The 19,994-nt window shown below is 39.9% G+C and overlaps 2 protein-coding genes across 2 annotated transcripts; one reads left to right on the top strand and one right to left on the bottom strand.

Annotated features, from left to right (window-relative positions):
- Positions 1-628: 628 nt before the first annotated feature.
- LOC140556853 (histone H1) lies at positions 629-1,374 on the bottom strand. Its single transcript, XM_072680950.1, has one exon. The coding sequence runs from the start codon at positions 1,339-1,341 to the stop codon at positions 826-828; it is 516 nt and encodes a 171-aa protein (XP_072537051.1). The 5' UTR covers positions 1,342-1,374; the 3' UTR covers positions 629-825.
- A 6,189-nt stretch (positions 1,375-7,563) lies between these two features.
- tspan36 (tetraspanin 36) lies at positions 7,564-15,287 on the top strand. Its single transcript, XM_072681863.1, has 7 exons — positions 7,564-7,708; positions 10,401-10,592; positions 10,731-10,805; positions 10,923-11,018; positions 11,138-11,284; positions 11,782-11,865; positions 14,197-15,287. The coding sequence occupies exons 1-7, from the start codon at positions 7,649-7,651 to the stop codon at positions 14,269-14,271; spliced, it is 729 nt and encodes a 242-aa protein (XP_072537964.1). The 5' UTR covers positions 7,564-7,648; the 3' UTR covers positions 14,272-15,287.
- The last annotated feature ends 4,707 nt before the right edge of the window (positions 15,288-19,994 follow it).

Genomic DNA, 19,994 nt, shown 5'->3' with positions numbered 1-19,994 from the left:
TTTATATTGACAGTGATGTCCACAAGAAAAACATCATGTGTATGTACAATTATATTTTATATTGATTTTAATCTGTGTATTCCTGGTTATAATAAATCAATATCATCTCCATCCTGTCCAATAAAAAAAAAAACATGTATCTCTAGAATGGTGAGTTTACAGAAGGCAAAAATACTCCTAATTTAGAATGGAAAAATAAGATTGGAATTATTCACACAGTGTACAGAGCAGCTAAAAGGTTTAAACGACTGAAGAAACAAAAAATGGACAGAAATGGAGATACATGGTTTTCATTAGACAGCTGCGATATACAGTATTCCATAAATTCTGCCATTTTAAAATTGCTTTGTTCTAGACTACTATCATAACAACTATGATTATCACTGTTAATTTAATCATCTTTATATTATATAGTTTTGTATATTGTTGGATAACATTTTCATCTCAGATATAATCATTTTACAGGCTAATTGTTTACTGTACATTTATACAAATTTTCTCTAAGTGAAATTTCAAGGCAATGTAAAGAGCAACTGATGCTAGCATGGTGTAAAGAAACTAAGCTAGAAAGTTTTGCTTTGACACTTGTGACAAGTTGTGTGTAGACAAACAAAACATCACAACCAGCTTTTCATTCTTGATTCAGAATTATTTTTAATTAAAGCTGGAACATTCAGAATGTCAGTAGTTTACAAAGCATAGATGAAAGGTACTTCCAGACATCTAACCATATGTTTTGAAGGCATGCAGAAAGTATGAATCAAGTTCCTAAACATGGTCACCAATCAGCAGGTGCCAAGATAGTCACTGTCCAGCCGCTTGCACTCACTGCTGTTTAGCTGGAGCTTTAGCTCTGCGTGTTGACTTTCGGGGACTCTTGGTCTTTTTGGTCACGGGTTTTTTGGCCTTTCTGGGGCTCTTGGTCTTTCTCTTGGTCTTCTTTGGAGACTTCTTGGCAGCCGCGGGTTTCTTCGCCCGTGTCCTCTTGGCTTTCTTGGCCAGAGGCTTCTTGGCTTTCTTGAGAGCTTTCTTCTTTGCTGCCTTTTCCCCGATTTTGAAGGATCCAGAAGCACCTGTCCCTTTGGTCTGAGTTAACCCACCGTTGGCAAGCAAGCGTCTGACAGCCAGTCTAACACGGAAGCTGTTTTTGGCCACGTCATAGCCGGCGGCAGACAGGCCTTTCTTCAGAGCAGCCAAGGAGATGCCTTTACGGTCCTTGCTTGCAGACACCACCTTCACAATCAGGTCGGACACTGATGGGCCAGTCTTCTTGGCCTTCGTAGACCTTCGCTTTGGTGCTTTAGCAGGAACTGCTGCTGGAGCCGGGGCTGCCTCAGACATGACCGTGACTTGTTGTATGGCTTGTTAAGAGGGCTGTGAGGATGAAGATAGTAAGGCGATGACTCCTCCAGCTGCTAATATAGATATGGTGAGAACCGTGTAGACTCAACCGATTGCTTGACCGCCTTTTTCTCAATGTGTAAGCCAAAGTGTGTTTTCCACCTTACTCAAAAGAGGTACAATTTCTTCAAAGAGCATCTGACCACCAGATCAAACATCCCATAAAATTGCACACATTGACCTTGGCATGTACACATGGCCTCCCTCTTAATAATGATTTGGGGATCGGTTTATCCAATGCAAGTCTTTTGCACTTACAGAGTCACTCACTCCTTACAGGTAGACGTTGTGTTGTTTAGCTGTAAAATGCTTGCAGCAGATTTTCTCCGGGACTTATTGTACTCTAAACAGAGAGACTTGGGTACAAGCTAGATTCCACAGAACACAAATTCAAATCTTGGATTGTATTTCTACACTTTAACTCATTTTTCTGTTGATCAAAAACACATTTCTTCAACCGCATGCTGTTACTATCGGTAATCAGTCGTCTTTCATATTGTTCAGCATTATATAATCATAATCATCTGTGAAATAACAAGCAGTGTTAGGATTAATGAACATATAGGTTGAATTTTAGTTATTTTGTGATTTAGGATTTACCTTAATGAAGCCATAATCAACTTGACCTTTATCTGAGACAGGTATTTAGGATGGTAAACTGTACTGAATAGGCTAAGATACATAAATTACCTAATAAACATGGCTTAAAAAAGCTTAAAATGCATTGGTAAATAAAATATAGAGACTTATCTGAAATAGTGGAATAGGTGCTGTATTAAAAAATCTAAAAAGAGAGGCTCTCTTCCAAAGTTTATCCTTCTTGTAGGAACACTGTTGAGTCTCTCTTTAATAATTGTAAATAATTACACTAGTCTATAAGAGCTGGCTTTCTAGAGCATTTTCCCCCCATAAACCTCTCACAGGCTTATCTATAAATCCAGATCTGTTGGCTGTGACCTAAGACAACCTCGCCCGTTTAGCTGGGTCTGGCGGTTAAAGCAACCACATGTGTATTACTGCAGATGTTTGTCTGGCTTTTTGTCTTGCTTAATTTGGATAGTACATTTTAGCCCCCTATAATAATCAAAAAATGATCTGCTGAAACACCAGTTGATTCAAAGCTAAGGTTGGAGAGAAAGCATCTACTGTGCGCTATCCAAATAAAGTTACCTTTATCCAATATTCCTTTGATATTTTGCTAGATTTGCTAGATCTTATGTAAAATTACTTGTATTGTAAATAGCATAAACATAAATATACATTATATGGACACAAGTATTGGGACAGCTGCACATTGTTTTAAATCAAGGGCATTAAAAAAAGAGTTAACCCTGCTTTTGTTGAAATACTGCCTCTACTGTCCAGGCAAGGCTTTCTACTAGATTTTGGAGCATTGCTGTGAGGATTTAATTGCATTCAGCAACAAGAGCGTTAGAATGTTGGATGAATACCACCCCACCTCTCACAAGTACTGGATGGAGCACCATCATTCCAGAGAACACAGTTCAACTGCTTCACAGCGCATAAGAGTTGTGTTGGTCATCCTCCAAGCCATAAGCAGTGGTCACTGGATGCTGCCCACAGGACGCTGACCACACCCTTTAATACACCTGCAAATTTGTCTATCTGCACTGTTCACTGCACTGTTAAAGCAGTAAATTTATATAACGTCTGTCTCATACCCAGGGACAGTGATCCAGTGATTGTATATAATGGATTTGTACATTAACATTTAATGAGAGTACAGTCAATGAAATACCAGCATATCCTTTTTGGACTGAATTCTTTCCATTTCAACTTCAGGACACACACACACACTCCTAACACCAACCGAACAATCATATAATAAGTGTTATGCTAATTATTAGGGTTAAAGGAACAGTTTGGTGAAAACTCAACATGATATATCCCTTACCCCAGATGCTGTCAATCAGCCAAGACATGTTTGATGTATTATATGTGCTTCTTTTGCTGAGAATGGGAGATGTTAGCCTAACAATGCGTTCACTAGACTGTCACTGTCACCAATGTAAACACATGACATGATTTTAATTGATATGCTTCAAAAATCTTTTGAAAAGCTTCTGCGGTGGGAGGAAGGAGAAGTCTCCATTTCACTTGCTATTACGTGCTGGCAGTCGTTCCCTGAATACGGACAGCTGCAGTTTGTTAAGAAGGCGCTCGCCAGCATGAGAGTGAAGATGGGTGAGAGGACGTTAGCTTTCTGGCTAAGCAGCGGAAGCCATTAGAGAGGACTCTAGCCTCCCGGCCCAATAGTATCCAACTGCAGAGCCACAGTACTGCACTGTCAGGCCTGCATCGGATACTTACAAGTACGCCTCTAGTGGTTAATTTCAGAATTGCAGTCACACTTTCTTGCTGCTTTCAAGTGGGACGATAATTATCTAGGAAGAGGAACTCATTAACCTAGCATGCACACTTGTGTTTTTAGCGCTGTCCACATTATTAATGCACATGATTAATCTGCAAACTTTAACACGCTAACCTTTTTTAACGTAAATTAATCATCTTATCAAGTTTATCCTTCCTCCCGTAGGTCACTCTCTTTACAGAGCCTAGTGATGTATTAGCGGTTTTATTTGGTGATGTATACACAGTGTTGCTGCTGTTGAGCTAAGAGGGTACATTACACTTTATTTATGCTGAAATATGGATTCAATCTCATAACTAACTCTTATTCTCTTACCCCTCCCTCATCTCGCTCTCTCACACACACAGCTGCTCCTCTCTTAGCTTGCTTAAACCAGGCCATTCACTGATCATGCGTTTATCTCTTATAAAGTTGTTGAAGCATTTTCTATATTAAAGCTTCTGTGTCTGAGCTTTGGCGCGTTTGATGCTAAAGTTCTCAACAACACTGAGATACTATAAGCGGAAAAATGAATTAGTCTAGCCAGTTTATTAGGCTATTACATTTCTTGTCCAAAATTCAAGGATGTGCTAGCTAGCATTTTAACTTGTGATTATATCATAATTAATCACATAATATTTTTGGGGTTCTTCTAAGAAATGAATTCTACATGCAGTCACTTGTAAAAACAAGGTACACCTTTTATTAATTTTATGGTTTTATGTATCAGCAAAAAAAAATCAAAACTGGAGCTCATATATGAACCTAAGCTGCTCAGAAACATTGCATTGTTAACAAAAGGTAGTCTGCTCTGGGAGGCAGCGATTCGTTCGCAGCTGGCTTTGGGTTCTTGGTCCTTCTCAGGTCTTAAAGATTCATCTTCTTTTGAAAATGTGTACAAGGCAGAAATAACATCTGGGTTAACTGTAAATGATTAAATTTACTCCACCATTACCTGTTATTATAGTTGTACAGTCTGATTCTATGCTCTGCAATGATTAAACAGCTTTGGCATCACAACTCGTCCAGTCAATGCTGCTTCATGCTGCAGCCTTAGGGTTTAAGGCCTCTTCTGCACTCTCCATCTTACAAATGGCAAGCCTCTTGACCTTGATGTGACATCATATCTGTCGCTGACGGTGCAGAGCTGAGAGTGCCTGGGCTGAGAGCATGGTGCAGCGGCTCTGTAGATAGACCCTTCTCCCCTGGCCATGAAGCAAGAGCTGCCACAGAGACTCGCACTAGTGACTCTTTGTGTTGGTAATGAACAAGAAAAATGATCCCTCCATACAGAAAGAGCACCAACCAAGTCTCAAATTCCACTAAAAGGACCTCTCAGAAACCCCCCATCTCTGCTGTACTCCTAAGACTTTGTGTTATTACTCATTGCTGAGCGAGTTGGCCTGCGGCTTTAAGGTCTGTGGCCCTGCTGCTCCGAAAGCATGTGATACAAGGGGGTTTGAGCAGCTTGGATTTCACATGCTTTTGCACAGTTCAGCAGACTTTCAGCTGATTCTGAGCATGCATGTTTGTGACGTCTTGTCATGGGAAGCATACAGCACATACAGAGGCATGCGAAGGTTTGGGCACCCCTGGTCAAACTATCTGTAACTGTGAATAGTTAAGAGAGTAGAAGAGGGACTGATTTCCAAAAGGCCTGACCTCCACATTACATATGAAATGTTTAACATTGTAAAATAGACAATTTTAGCATGGAATAAAGGAAAGGAGCACCATGCGACCCCTGAACCCCAGGAGAATTGAGCTCTCATATCACGTTTACCAATGCCCTATACCTTAATGAACTAGTCAGGGCTATGCCTTGTTCACAATCACAGTTAGAGGCCAGGAGATGTACATTTAATAGTTTTATAAACACATGGGCTCAAATTCAAAGAGAATAACTGATGCCAACAAAGAAGGAAATGGTCATAAAAAGATTGCAAAGCATCTCCAAACAGATGTTTCTTCAGTCTGTAATGTAATTAAGAAATAGCAGAAGTCTAGTTCTGGAAGAAAACGTTGAGAGAGAACAGCTCACAGGACTGCTAGAAAAGTGCATCAACCCTAATCTTCCCACTCTCCCAAAAGAAAGATTTAGCAGAATCCTGGAAGTGTCATGGAAGAGTCATCAGAAGACACCATTTCAGAGGAACATCTAAACAAACCAGACATTTTTGGGGACACGTTCCATTTCAGACTAATGAACTTAAAATAGAGCATTTTTGCCATTTTGAAAAAAAATGAGTAGATGCAGAATTTCATGGAATACCTCTCCAATTGAAACAACTGAAACCAAAACTGAAAGCGTTTATAAGCTGTGAGATATGATGACTTACGTATTTCTATTTTAGTGCTTTGTTTACTTATTTTGTTTTAGCATGTTTAATCTTACTCTGCAGATCTGAATATTGGAATCAGCCAAAGTCTGAAGTCTGTGTAACGTTATCAGTTGCATGCATATAGGGGCACCATATGCCCTCCACCACCGCACCACCCACTCTTTCACTTACATGTAAGCGGTGGAGCATTGTGTCTCGGCTTCCTAAAGAAAAATCTTGTTTCCAAAAAAGAAAGACACTTAAGAGAGAAGGAAGTTTGGCACTACGAGACTGTAGTGCAAAATTGTAGGGAAAAACCCATAACTCAATCATTTCCAAATGTACTACATTTTGCTCCTATTTTGACTGACATTTAACCAAGTAAGACAAATTCTGCACAAGCTGTTCATACTAAATCAGCTGTCTCTGCCTAAAGTGTATGTCTACCCAGTGATATATTTTTAGGAGTGGTGTGGCCTGTGGTGGTGTGGTCTAATGTGATATCTTTTTCAGGGGGCCCAAAATCCCTAACGAAGTCTCTGCATGCTCTGCACGAACAGGGCTATACGCCACAGACTAATGTTACATAAACAGGCGTAGTTTCTAATATGTGGCATTTTTTTATAAAAGATTTTTGAGGATAGACTGCTTAGCCTTTAACACGGACGTAAACGTGCCGCGAAATGTTTAATTTAATTGATTTGCGCGTTTGGACGTTTCATATTATGATATTTTAGAATACACTGCTCAGCCTTTAACGCGGAGGTAATCGTGACACAAAAAGGCTTGATTTAATTGATTGATTTTACCGATTCACTAGAAAGAACCGGCTCAAAGAACGATTCGTTCAGTTTTCCAACAGCACGAGACGAGATCATGCGAGCGGTATCGATTCAGCTCTCGACTCTGAATAAACGCAGCAGACATGGACTGTTGCATTGTGGCCCAATGTGCCCAAAATGCTTAACAGCATCCCTGCATGCCCTGCACAAACGGGGCTATACGCCACAGACTAATGTTACATAAACAGGCGTAGTTTCTAATATGTGGTATTTTTTTATAAAACGATTTTGAGGATAGACTGCTCAGCCTTTAACACGGGCGTAAACGTGCCGCGAAATGTTTAATTTAATTGATTTGCGCGTTTGGACGTTTTAACCGATTCACTAGAAAGAACCGGTTCAAAAGAACGATTCGTTCAGACACGAGTGCATGCCCTGCACAAACGGCCTCATACGCCACAGACTAATGTTACATAAACAGGGGTCGTTTCTAAGATGTGGTATTTTTTCATAATACGATATTTTAGAATACACTGCTCAGCCTTTAAGACGGAGTTAATCGTGACACGAAACTGCTTGATTTAGTTTAATTTATTTAACCGATTCACTAGAAAGAATCGGTTCAAAAGAATGATTCATTCTGAGTTCAAAAAGCACCAGTGACGTGTGGATGACGCGGTGCGTGCTTTTACGGGAACGGAGGGACGCGCTTTCTTGGTCTGACAGCAACGAGGGGAAACTTCAGCTTTCGACTGTGAAGAAACGCAGCAAACATGGACTGTGGCATTGTAACATCCAAGACCGTCCTTCTGCTCCTCAGCTTAATTTTCTGGGTGAGTTGCGTTTGTGTTTTCATTGTACCTTAAATTTCATCATCATGTAGCCCAAATCAGGAGACGGACACGCTCTCCTCACATTTTCCTCCGGCGCGGCTCAAGTCAGGTACCTTCTCTAAACGAAGGTCACTCGGGCATCTTTTAGCTCACGGTGTTATCTGTGTAGCCGGAGGACGGATGAACCCGTTCCTCCCCACAGATGTGATAAGGTCTCAGTCTGACTGCACTCCGAGTACACACGCAGTGCACCGAGCTGTGTTTCTACATCCTGTAGACCCGGGTGGGGATGTGATCTGTAGGACCGAGATGTGTTGAATAAGACCTGGGTCTTCAGTCTGTCCCGTCTCTCAGTAGAAGCTCTTTCACAACAGATGAGATGGCTGTAATGTCTCCCCCTAAATTCGATTATGTAGCCATGAATGGAGCGTGTGTTTGCGTGCTTAGAAATAAGAAAACATTTTTAAAAAGCTTCCAGTCTCTCTGTTTGGCCTCAGGGAGAGACTGTGCCTCCTGACAGGACTTCTCCTTTGGTATATGACCCAAGTTTTAATGGACAGAACTGTGTTAATGGAGTAATATCAGTTCCTCATCGGACATGTTTTGTCACAGCATGACTCAGGAAATTGAGTTGTTTTGTTTTGTTTAGCAGCTTAGCGAATTCATTTACCTGTGGAATTAGAAGAAAGAGACTGGAAGGCTACATTTACGATTTACTTGACTAAATAATCCGTACCACACACTAGTGCTACTGTTACTACAGTGGACGTAGTCTACTGCTAGTGGCCGGGTGTTATTTTGTGACGCCCTCGTTAGTACTGTAGTACGCGTTGATCTAGAGGGTAAACTGGGGATGTTAAAAACTGGGGACTGCTGTGCTGCTGGGGTGGGATTTAGGTTCATATCTGAGGCACAAGACCAGAGTTCCAGGGAAGATTACTGGCAGTTACGGGGTCACTCATGGTCCCGTGACTGAGCAGTGTGACCAAGTCAGTCATGTGTTGCTGTGGGTGGATCACTAAGCCAGACCCACAGCCATTGGGAAATGATGGTGCAAGCACTTGCTCTTGCAAAGGAGACCTTGGTAGAACTTTATATATGTCATTATTATTATTATTATTATTATTTTTTAAATAATTGTTATATATGATTAAATATTATAGCAGTATTAACCTATGTTTGATTACATATGAGCAGTGTCTTCAGGTGATGCTGGGCTGCTCATCTTAAATATCAGCAGTTTCTTCAGTTTCTTTACTGAATGTGTAATCCTGTAGGACACAACGAAAGGCATACATTTCTCTGTAATGCTAATCCAGATGGATGAAGTCCCAGTTTCTTTAATTATTAATAACCTTGGAAAAAAACAAAACAAAACACAACAAACATTAGATACACATACAGAGTATTCAAATGAGTTGGAGGCCTGTACAACAAATTGCAGTCATTCTGAGGCAAATACACAGAAAGCAATACAATCGATATTTAATGGAAATGTACTGTAAATTAAGTGAAGATAGAAGTATATTTTCCGCAACAGAACTAGGGTAATTTTTTTCTGGAGCTGCTCTTGCTTGGTGCAGTTTGCAGAGGACCTCTGGAGGCACTTCGTTTTGATGGGTGCTTTAATCACCTTACATTTAAAGGCACTGTATGCAGTTCTGCTGAACTCTGCCTCCCCAGACCTTTTGTGGCCATAAAACCCTTTGCAAATGTTGTATGATCCAATACCCATGATATAATGTTATAGAGAACAACATCATGACAAGTAATTAGTTTTAGCTAGGTTAAGCGTTAGCGAGGATGTTTGAGCCGAGCCGCTTTGTTTCCCATTTTCAACACCAGACCTTTATTTCAGTAAGGAAACATTTGCTGAATATTACAAAAACTGAATTGGATTGAAATCATATACAGTGTCTTTAACTCTGTTGACGTCAATTGACCCATTAATGTCCATTAATGGAACTTTTCCTTGGGGCTGTATGTTCTGCCAGCTTACCCGAGCACAAATCAATCAAACAGTCTAGCTAAATAAAACATCACTTTATTGTCTTAAATTGTGTGTTTTGGTCACATGGAGCCGTTGCTTAAGAAGAACAAAGTTGTTAGTTACTGATAGAATAGAATGAGAGAAATTCAGCTTAACACTTAGAATAGAGGTATGAAATAACCAAAGTTTGGGAATAGGACCATGCTTAAAACTCTTCCTCATTCCAGTCTAACATCTGTCTATGTCCCATGATCTATCACCCCCCCCCCCATTTCCTCCATGTTACTCAGTCCTACCTCTGTTCATCAAGAAGGGGTCCAGCTGTCTAGCCTAAAACAGAACCCGCCCAAAACTCCAGGCCAGTCTCCTTCTGTATGTTGAAGGCCTGGTCTGAACTTGAACAAATGTTCCTAAAAGGTTCTTGGCTTGGGTGTAAAAGGTCCTAGAGAAAAGACTGTTGGTGTAGCATCCTTAAATGACACCAGCCTACACTACATGGGGTTTCTATACACCTTGGAATGGTTCTTCTTTCTTAAATATCTCATTTACAAAAATTTTTTAAGAATTCATTTGACCTTTTATTTATCACCTATCTTAACAGATCAGTTGAATTTCACCAGACAGTTGAACAGTTGAGCATTTGTATATTTCCCCTGATTTCAACCTGGTTTATTTCTCTTTTTTGTGTGTTTCTTCATTCAGGCTGCAGGAGCAGCTCTTGCCTATGTCGGTGCTTATGTCATACAGAGCTACAAGAACTTTGACAACTTTTTGGAGGACAAGTACACCCTCATTCCCGCAGCCATCATTATCGGCGTGGCCGTGGTTCTGTTTATTATTGGTGTCATCGGCTGCTGTGCGACACTGAGGGAGTCTAAACTTGGCTTAAGCTTCGTAAGTGTGGGACTTTCCAGCAGTAATGTCTGGTTTCATAAGGGGGGTTTTAAAGAAAAAAACATTTATGTTTCAGTTCCTTCTAAAGACGCTAGAGAAGTAAATGGTTTGTCACGTTCATTCTTGTTTTGCATGCAGTTCATGTTGATCCTTTTACTGGTCTTTGCTGCGGAAGTGACAGCCTTCGTGTTTGGCTTCATCTACAGAGGCAGAGTGAGTTCCTCTCCATTTTGAAAGTAGTTGAGTATCATAAGAATTCCACTGTGCTTTTAGCTCTCTAGTTTTTAGCTTCTGTTGTAATGTTGTATGTCTGTGTGAATATTTTTGCAGATAAAAGGAGATTTGGAGAAGTCCATGAGTGACGTCTTCCAGAAGTACGATGGTCAGAACGCTGAGACCCGGGCAGTGGACTATTTGCAGTCTCAGGTAAGGTATTGTTATGTTTAAGTATTAATTTATAATCTGTGAAACTAAATGAAGTTTTCTGCTGCATGAAGTTTTCTGCTATCTTGTTCTATGCGTCTCTATCTTCTCCACCCTTACAGCTGCAGTGTTGTGGGGTACAGAACTACACTGACTGGGCCAGCAGACCTTGGTTTACTTCTCATAATAACACTGTGCCCCATTCGTGCTGTAAGGCAAACACTACATGCACTGGACAGTTTGACAAGCCAGAGCTGCTGAATGTAAAGGTGAGCTGTGTATATTGTATTATGTTTAATATCATATTGTATAGTATTATATTGTATTACTGTATGATGTTTTGGTAAAAGCTGCATTGTTATCACTTTACAAGGCACTTTAAAGATGCCTTATAGATGCTCATCTGATATTTAACTGCATGCCTATTAAATGCAACTGACCTCTGAGTTGAATGTAAAGGACTGTCTATTAAATGTAACCCTGCACATGACCTTAACATTACCTTCAACCTTAACCTGTTAGGATTAGGTTTAGGTTAAGGTTAGGGTTGGTATTAGGGTTAATTCATGGGTAAGGTTAGGGTTAGGGTTGGGGTTTTGTTCTATAGACAGTCATTTACATTAAACTTCAGTTGCACTTAATATATATTCAGCTGAATGTTAGTTGAGCCCCAGGTGAATCTACAAAGCATCTTTAATGGACCATCTAAATACAGTCATACTGCTGCTTTATATTTGTTCTCAAGGTTTCAGTTTTCTGTTCATAGGGATGTGAAGCTAAGCTGGAGAAGCTGCTTCAGGATGTGCTGAGTTACGCCATGTTGGTCATCTTGGGTTTTGCCATCATAAAGGTAATTCCTAAACCATAAGGCCTAAAGATGTCTTTTTGCTGATTATTAAAATAATCATATAACTAATTTATGTTTTGGACCATCAGTTTCCATGTAAATACATTTTTGCTAACTTGTGAATACTCACAAATCTGAATCTAATTAATTGTTCACAAATTCTTTTTTATTTTTTTATTTCTAATTAACTATTGAATGCTTTATCCGGTTTTGAACTAAGCTTCTCAGGCTTGTTCAACAAAGCATTTTGAGATGACATGATGCACATATGTTAATGGAAGTACTTCACTACAGGGACTAGACAAGATGTGTATGTGTGCGCATTTGCACATCTGTGTCAGCAATAGGTGCAACTTAAAGTAGCTGAATGCATTCATTAGAAGGGGTTCCCGAATGTAGACATGTAGTGAATTTTACATGCTGTATCTTTGTGCTAGACTGTAATGGGTGATACAAGGATGACTTATCAATAATGGTGCTCTCCTTTAGCCAATTAAATTGCAGTATGCATAGTCCATAGTAAACAGTATGTCCATCTGGGCACTTTTAGCAAACCAGTTATGTTTTTAAAAATGACCACTGGGTGGCACTACTGATGCTTCCAGTAGAAAAATCAAGTATATCTCATAATTTCACTTGTGGACATGAAACAAATTTATGCACTAAAGTAGCCCTCTACGCTTTGCAGGTAAAAAGTAAGTAAGTAAAAGTAATCATGAAAAGCATATGGCCATGACAGGTGTAGGACCCTAGAAATATATATCTCAGATAAAGAGTAGACCATGTTTATTAAACTTTATTGGCTAAACACTTACTGACACTAATCACTTTTTGACGCCTGTAGCCTCTGTGGTGGGGCTAAAAACTAATAGCTAACTAATTGGTCCGTTCTCATGGAACTGATGTCAAAATGTCCAAAGCACCTTGTTTTCTAGAATTATCCAAAATAGTTGACATTCCTAATTAATAATAACTAATATGACTCCTACATGAAAATGAAAACCCGTCATCTAATTTTGACAAACGTTTACACTCCTACTAGAATAAACTCTTAAAGTGGGTATCTAGATTGATAGGTATGTTTAAGAGCTAAATTAAACAAATGAGTACTGTAAAAATATACAATTTTACATGGTGATCCAGTTTATCTTCAGAACATAGTTGACCTTAACAAACCATCTTGCAGGAACTGAAAAAACATGGTCAAAATGGGCAAAAGCATGATCATGAAACTTCACTTAGCAAATATTTTATGTATTCTAGAGATAAGGATTGCATATTGAATATTTAAACTTTGACCGTTCTTTACCTTTGCAGTGGTAGTCCTTTTTTTTTTTTTTAAATGGCCCATTTGTCAGATACTCATTCTATGTTCTCATCTAAATGTACTGTAAAGTCTGCAAAGGTATAAAAAGGTCAATATCTATGACCAGTCACATAAATTATCTTAGAGGACCCTTGCTAAACAGACTGGGACAGACATAGGCCTCCTGCTTTCCTAGCTCCCTAACAGTCTGTGAACAAGGCCCAGACTGCTTTAGCCCTGACTGAGCTGAATATGGGCAGGGTTTGTTGATCTCAGCTGACTAAAAAACTCTGTCTTGCTGGTTGGGGCCAGACATATTTGTTCAAATTGACCCCCTGATAAAGCATATCAGAGTTGGTTTCTGCCAGCCTCTGAGGTTTAGGTGTGTGAATAAGTTCCTGTGTGGAGTGATTAGTTATTGTAATTGTAACACCTCTGTGCATGAGTTTTAAGTTTATACTGGTGTGTCTCTGTGTATCTTTACCAAGTTTAATAAGTCAAGTTCAGAAGCTCAGTCTGTGCAAAACATGATCTTTTGACTGCTCCTGTTAAGTGATCACAATGTTTTTCCGGCCTTATCATTTTTTTCAACAAGGCCCCATATAGATGTGTGAGGCCTCATTATACTGATAGTGCTTGGTTCCTGTGTATTGCCCCTTGCAGCTATTTTTGTTGTTGTAACTTTTGGGGCTTATCTTCTGGAACTAGATTAAGTTCAGTAATAGACTGAATAGTACTGTAATGGTAAATGTCATTTAGTCCATCAAACTATCATTGTAATTTGTTTTTTGTTTGTGTGTGTATGGGAAGACTATTGGTGCCATTTAGCCTCTGCTTCAACACTAACAAAAATATTTTTAAAAATTTTCAAAAATATTTTTATTTTTAAAAATTGCACTTTTTACTTTTAGATACATTTACTGTATGTTTAAATGTTGTGGACTCATATTTTATATTTTTGGACCCAGAACCAATGCTTTTACTTCAGTACACTTGTTAACCACAATTGTTTCTTGTTCTCTCCCCAGTTTTTTGGCATGCTGAGCATTTGCGTGATCACCTGCAGAAGTGGTAGAAACGAATATCAGCCCCTGTATGCGTGATTCAGCGCAGTAAAGAGTTTTCACCACTGCTGCTTCATGCATCCCAGGACTCCACAACCTGCAGCTGCACACTGCCTCTTTCACCAGAAATCGGAACAACCTGACATCCCTCACAGCCTCAACAATGACAGTATGCCACGCTTTCCACCTTCACCATGCTGTCACCTTTTTTTATTTTTATTAAATGTACTCTGTTTTTAATGAAGTTGTGTTCAGCTGTACGAGAGTCTTACAGAATTATAAGGAAAAGTAGGAAACAAACCACAAAATGGAAAAATATTTTTTTTACCGTAATGCTCCGTAACTTTCCAAAAGAATATCAGCATGTTTTGTTGATGTGACTTATTGTCCAAGTATTGTGCCTTAGGGAGTACCTTCACTTCCAGTGTATGAGGAATATTCAAAAGACTGGGTGATATGGCAGAAGTACAACATACTTGAAGTTTTCATTTTACATGAGATTTTGGAGGTAATAACTTGCAAAAAACAAGGGTAATTAGGTTCTGTTAGTAATTTAAACATGCAATTGTTCAGTGTTCACATGTTGATATCAATGAAAAACGTATTGTGACACAATTTATCATGATAATAACATACTGATAATAACATACTGCCACACCTAACTTGATCACAATCCTATTTTTCTCAACTTTCCTCAATCACTATATATTATGTATTTCTTACCATAATTTTAGATGATGAAACGTTTAACTGACTTTTGGTAGAAATATTTCAGAAAAATTGGTTAACTCTGCATTTAGGTCATCCTTTGAAGCTGATCCGAGCAGTTTAGTTTTAGTGAATGTATGTTTGCCTATTGTAATGTATTAAATGTTGCACTGTCATCTAGTGGTTAAAATGATCATGGTCTACTGTCAATGTATTTAATGTGTTTCTGTATAAGTCCTAAGCAGAATAGGTCAAAATAAGTGAGAAATGTTAGAAGCTAGTCTTTTTTTGGTTTGTTGTTTTTTTGCACTGACAAAATCATTAAATAAACTTGTATTTAAATGAAATCAGAGAGAAATTTGTCAGTCATACTTGTGTGTGTGTGTGTGTATATACGTCAGTTTGGAAATGTGCGAATGCAGATAAAACTCTAGGCGTTGACTTCAACACTTATCTGTTCTGTGGTGCCATTTGCAAGTGATTATTGCCCATGAAAATATCTGAAAGGGGTTACTCCGCAACAAAAGGCCTCTAAAGCAGCAAAGTCAATTTTGCCAGATTGCAGGTCCATTCAGTGGAGAGCAGTTTGAGAGATCAATCAGTCATTAAAGGACTACAACAATCCTGATTTCATCACAAGTCATCAGTGCTCTTAGTAAGTAGTTAGTTTGCCTCAGTATCCTTATATTTAAATAGGTTCAGTTAAAGGGGAATGCCACTGACAATTCTGTGGATGAGTTGAATGGATGTGAAATGGTTCATTTTAGAGAAACTTGTTACAGTGGTGGTCATAGAAACCAAGAGTGGAAACATGTACAGTGCAAAATATAGCCATTTTATTTATTATCCAAAACTACTAAGGAACCATCCGTCTTCTTGGATACGGAACCTACCCGGGATCATAGGACGCAAGGAAGGAGTACCCCCTGGACAGGGCGCTAGTCCATCGCAGGGTACCACACACAACCATTCACTCACACATTCGCAAATTTTGCACAGCCAATTCACTTTCCATGTGTTTGCTTTTTATGTGAGGCAGAAGCAAACCCTCACAGACACTGGGAGAATGTACAAACTCCTCAGAACAGAACCCACAACCCCTGCAGTGGTGCAATACGTGCTACCAGCAGCCCACCATGCCACTCACTACACAGGTTTTGTTTATCATAATAAAAAAAGGTTATTTCTGAACAATTCAGTTTTCATTGAGGATGTAGCTCTTGGAGGTGTTTACTTTTTCAGATGTCGGGTTCCCATCACCGCTACTGTAGACAAATCAGTTTTTTAAACATCTTAACCATTCAATTACACAAAAATGTTGAAATATCTGTATAATTAACTTCTCATATTCACACATCTTGTTATTGGAAGGATGACCAGCAGGGGGCACAAGTATGTACTGGCATGTGTTCTCATATACACAATCCTTAATGATCCCTGTTCAGTTTTGATATAGTTTTAAGCTTGTATTATGTTTTTTTTTGTTTGTTTGTTTGTTTGTTTTTTAGAAACTGCTTTTGGGAAAGCTTCGTAGTAATTACACCAAATAGGCAGAAAACACATTCCCTCCAAGTCTCTTGGTTCTAGAGATTTTCTTTCCAATCTATTTCTACTGACATCTGATCCTTATCATAATAGCTCTGATTGACAGATGCAATTCTCACAAATTCAGATCCTAATTTAGGATTCCTTAAAATGCAGTTGGAGTTCTAAGTGGGAGTGCAGGAAGAGAGAAAAACATGCAATTGATTCTTCACTGAAACAAGACAGCCCCTATCTTGTTACATCCCACACTGGCAAACTGTATATAGATTCTCTGTCAAGTCGTAACGCAGTTCTTTTCAAACTGGAAAAGTCTTTCCCCACAGGTCACTCCCACAGAGAGCTGACTCAGGTGTTTAGAGAGAGGAAATTCAGACCGGCTTCTCATTTATTTATTTCTCCTCGGCGACCCACTGACTTTGCTGCGCAGTAACCTGACCTTCCGTGATGATGAGGCTCTGGGATGGCAGCCAAACACTCTGCCTCTCTCAGGCTGGACTGTCCAAGGACTCTGCATCCCCGCATCAGAGCACAGAAGAGGCTAGAATTAACGCTCTCGTTTCTGCATTTTTTTCCTTCCGTTTGACAAACTGCACAAAAAAAATAATAAAATAAACTCTGTCATTAGACGTCATATTACATCTAGGGTACTTTAACATGCTCATCGTACGTCTACACAACAGTCTTATTGAGGTACACTGTTCAAAGTGTGAGGTCCTGAGTTTGAACTTCTAGTGGAACCTTATATAGTGCTTTGAGGAACATCCAAAAAAAGTTTTTTCAAAGAAAACAGATTCTTGAAGGTTCCTCAAAGCACCTTAAGAGGTTCCTCAAATTGAAGAACCTCAAAAACATATTATTTTAACAGTGTACAGTGTAGTGGAGACACTACATCTATATCTGGGATACTAGATAACACACTTATTAAAGCACTACTCACTACACACTTACTAGGGTACTACACACTGCACTAAATGGAATTCTAGATTTCACACTATGTGTAGCATATAGTAGCCCACAATCACTAGCGTGCTACGTACTACACACTTATCAAGAAGAACCACTAATTCCAACATCCTTATTACATGCATAGGAATGTGACCTCCGCCTTTAACCCATCTGTGCGGGGAACGCACACACACGCTAGGGCGACAGTAAGCACATGTGCCTGGAGCGGTGGGCAGCCTTAGCTGCGGGGCTCAGAGGGTTAGGTGACTTGCTAAAGGGCACAGACGTGTCCTGTTGGTTATGGGGATCGAAGACCGCTTCTTTAAGCTTTAGGCCATGGCTGCCCCTTAGAGCGCTCTCAGAGTGCTATAACCTACACTTCACTTGTATGGGGGTGCACAGTTCACACATTTATTGGAGTACTACACATTAAATGGAGTACTACATGCTACACACGACACACGGTACACACTTATTGAGGTGGTACAGTCTGTCCACTTATCAGAGTCACTACACAGTATACAATTATTGGGGTGCTACACACAACACAATAATTTGCCCACTACACACTTATCAGAGAGCTACAGTTTACATACTCATTTGAGTGCTACACAACACGCACACACATTTAAGTGCTACACACTTACCAGACCACTACACAATACACGCTTATCAGAGTGCTACACTCTACACACTCATTTGAGCACCACACAATGCACACTTATTGCCGTGCCTCAGTCTACACACTTATCAGAGTCACTACACAATATACACTCATTTGACTGCTACACACTTCACACTTATCAGAGTGCTACACAATACACACTTATTGGGGCGCTACACAATACGCAGTCTACACATCCGAGTGTTACACACTACACACTTATCGCTGTACAGTACACACTTCATGAGGTACTACAGTCTACACACTCATTTGAGCACTGTGGGGTTCTACAGTCTATGCATTGATTGGTGAGTTCTACACAATACACACTGGTTCCAGATCCACTAATCTTTTCGAAGAACTACTTTAGCATACAGTGCCATACTTTACCGCAGACAGTGTTTAGCATTAGCCACACCTGAGGAACAGCTTTGGCCAACTATGTGCTTGTGAGGAACCCAGCTTTCAGTGCTCATATCTCATAAAAGTCCCTAGAAGTTGTTCATTTGCATAATTGTTCATTTGCTTGTATTTGAAGCTGTAGAATAAAGGGATAACGTGGTCTTTTTTTTTTTTTTTTTTTAGTTTTGAGGTGAGTGAGGGACTGAGACTGTGTAAGTTAAATGCAGGGGTTTATTTTCGTGTCTCTCTGAAGACGCATTTCTATTTACATCCCGCTCTGTAAATAGGGGGCGGGGTCAGCGTCGGCTTTTGGGCATGCGCAGTTCACTGGAAGTGTGGACGTGGAGTGGTGTGGGTCTGCTCTGACTGTGAGGCTGAGCACTGGGAGTGTTGTGGGACGGGGCTCACGGTAGCACCGCTGCTGAGGACAGTAACTGAAGAACATGTGTGTTCACCTCAGAGTCTCCAGAAAGTCTTTAATAACACCAGCAAAAGTGGCTAGATTTGTCGCTAGTCGCTTTTTTAAATGTAGCTAGAGGGGTCTGAAAAGTCGTTAGATATAACACTGCACCAGAGCCACCAAATACGAATCCTTACATCTACTGAATTATTGGCAGGTAATCTCAAAGCTGATTGAGTTTAAATGCTGTTTGAATCCTCTTAGTAAGACAAATTAAAAACTGAAATTATTTTTTTAAATTATTTAGAGGAAGCGACACCTTCAGGTTGGGTGTCAGGTTGACCTGTTTGTTGGAAGCAAACAGCCGAACTCCTGCATGTTCGAGGTGCTATTTTTAAATCTGTGTGGTCATTTTTATTGTACTTAATTCATTTTTAAATTAAGTTTGTTTTACGTCTGTTTAGGTCTGTTTGCTTTATGCCATCATATTATACAGACTGCGTTCATAACTGTACCTTTAAGGCTGATTTATGTAAATGACCCCTCTGATTGGCTGGCCGTATTGTCCGCTATTCAAAAAGCAGTCCCGACTAAAATACTCCTTAGAACTCCTTTCAGTCCCTTGCCTGAGTGTTGAGAGCTAAATTGTTGAACAGGTGGAGAGGCTGAACAGGGAGATATAGCTATGTAAACACGCTGGGTCTTTCTGAAGCTTAGTTTCTAGCTATATCTGGACTGAGGAGTGAACGGCACGGCACGTTCTGAAACTTTCACACTGTTTACTTTCACCCAACTTTGGAAAAAGCGAGAGAAACGTGGGTTTCTCAGTGAAATTAGCCCTTCGTTTACTTTGTCTGGTGGTCGGACGGCAGTACAGGTAGCTGCTGCTCGCTGTAGTTCCTGAGGCGCGACCCTTCTTTCTGAATCGGGTCTGTGTTTGAAGTCTCGAGGGCTCTTCACTGTCAGAAACGGAGGCTTCATATGCAAATTAGCGCGAGGGCCAGCAGCCAACCAGGGGCGCGTCTTCGGCGCAATTCTGTCAGTCCGCGACTGCGATTGGCTGCCGCTCGGTCCGGTGTGGAGCTGCGCTGCTCTCTG

The sequence above is a fragment of the Salminus brasiliensis genome, chromosome 6 (assembly GCF_030463535.1).
Source record: "Salminus brasiliensis chromosome 6, fSalBra1.hap2, whole genome shotgun sequence".
Taxonomy (NCBI): domain Eukaryota; kingdom Metazoa; phylum Chordata; class Actinopteri; order Characiformes; family Bryconidae; genus Salminus; species Salminus brasiliensis.
Note: the sequence above shows the minus strand (reverse complement) of the source record. Positions and strands in the feature narration are given on the sequence as shown.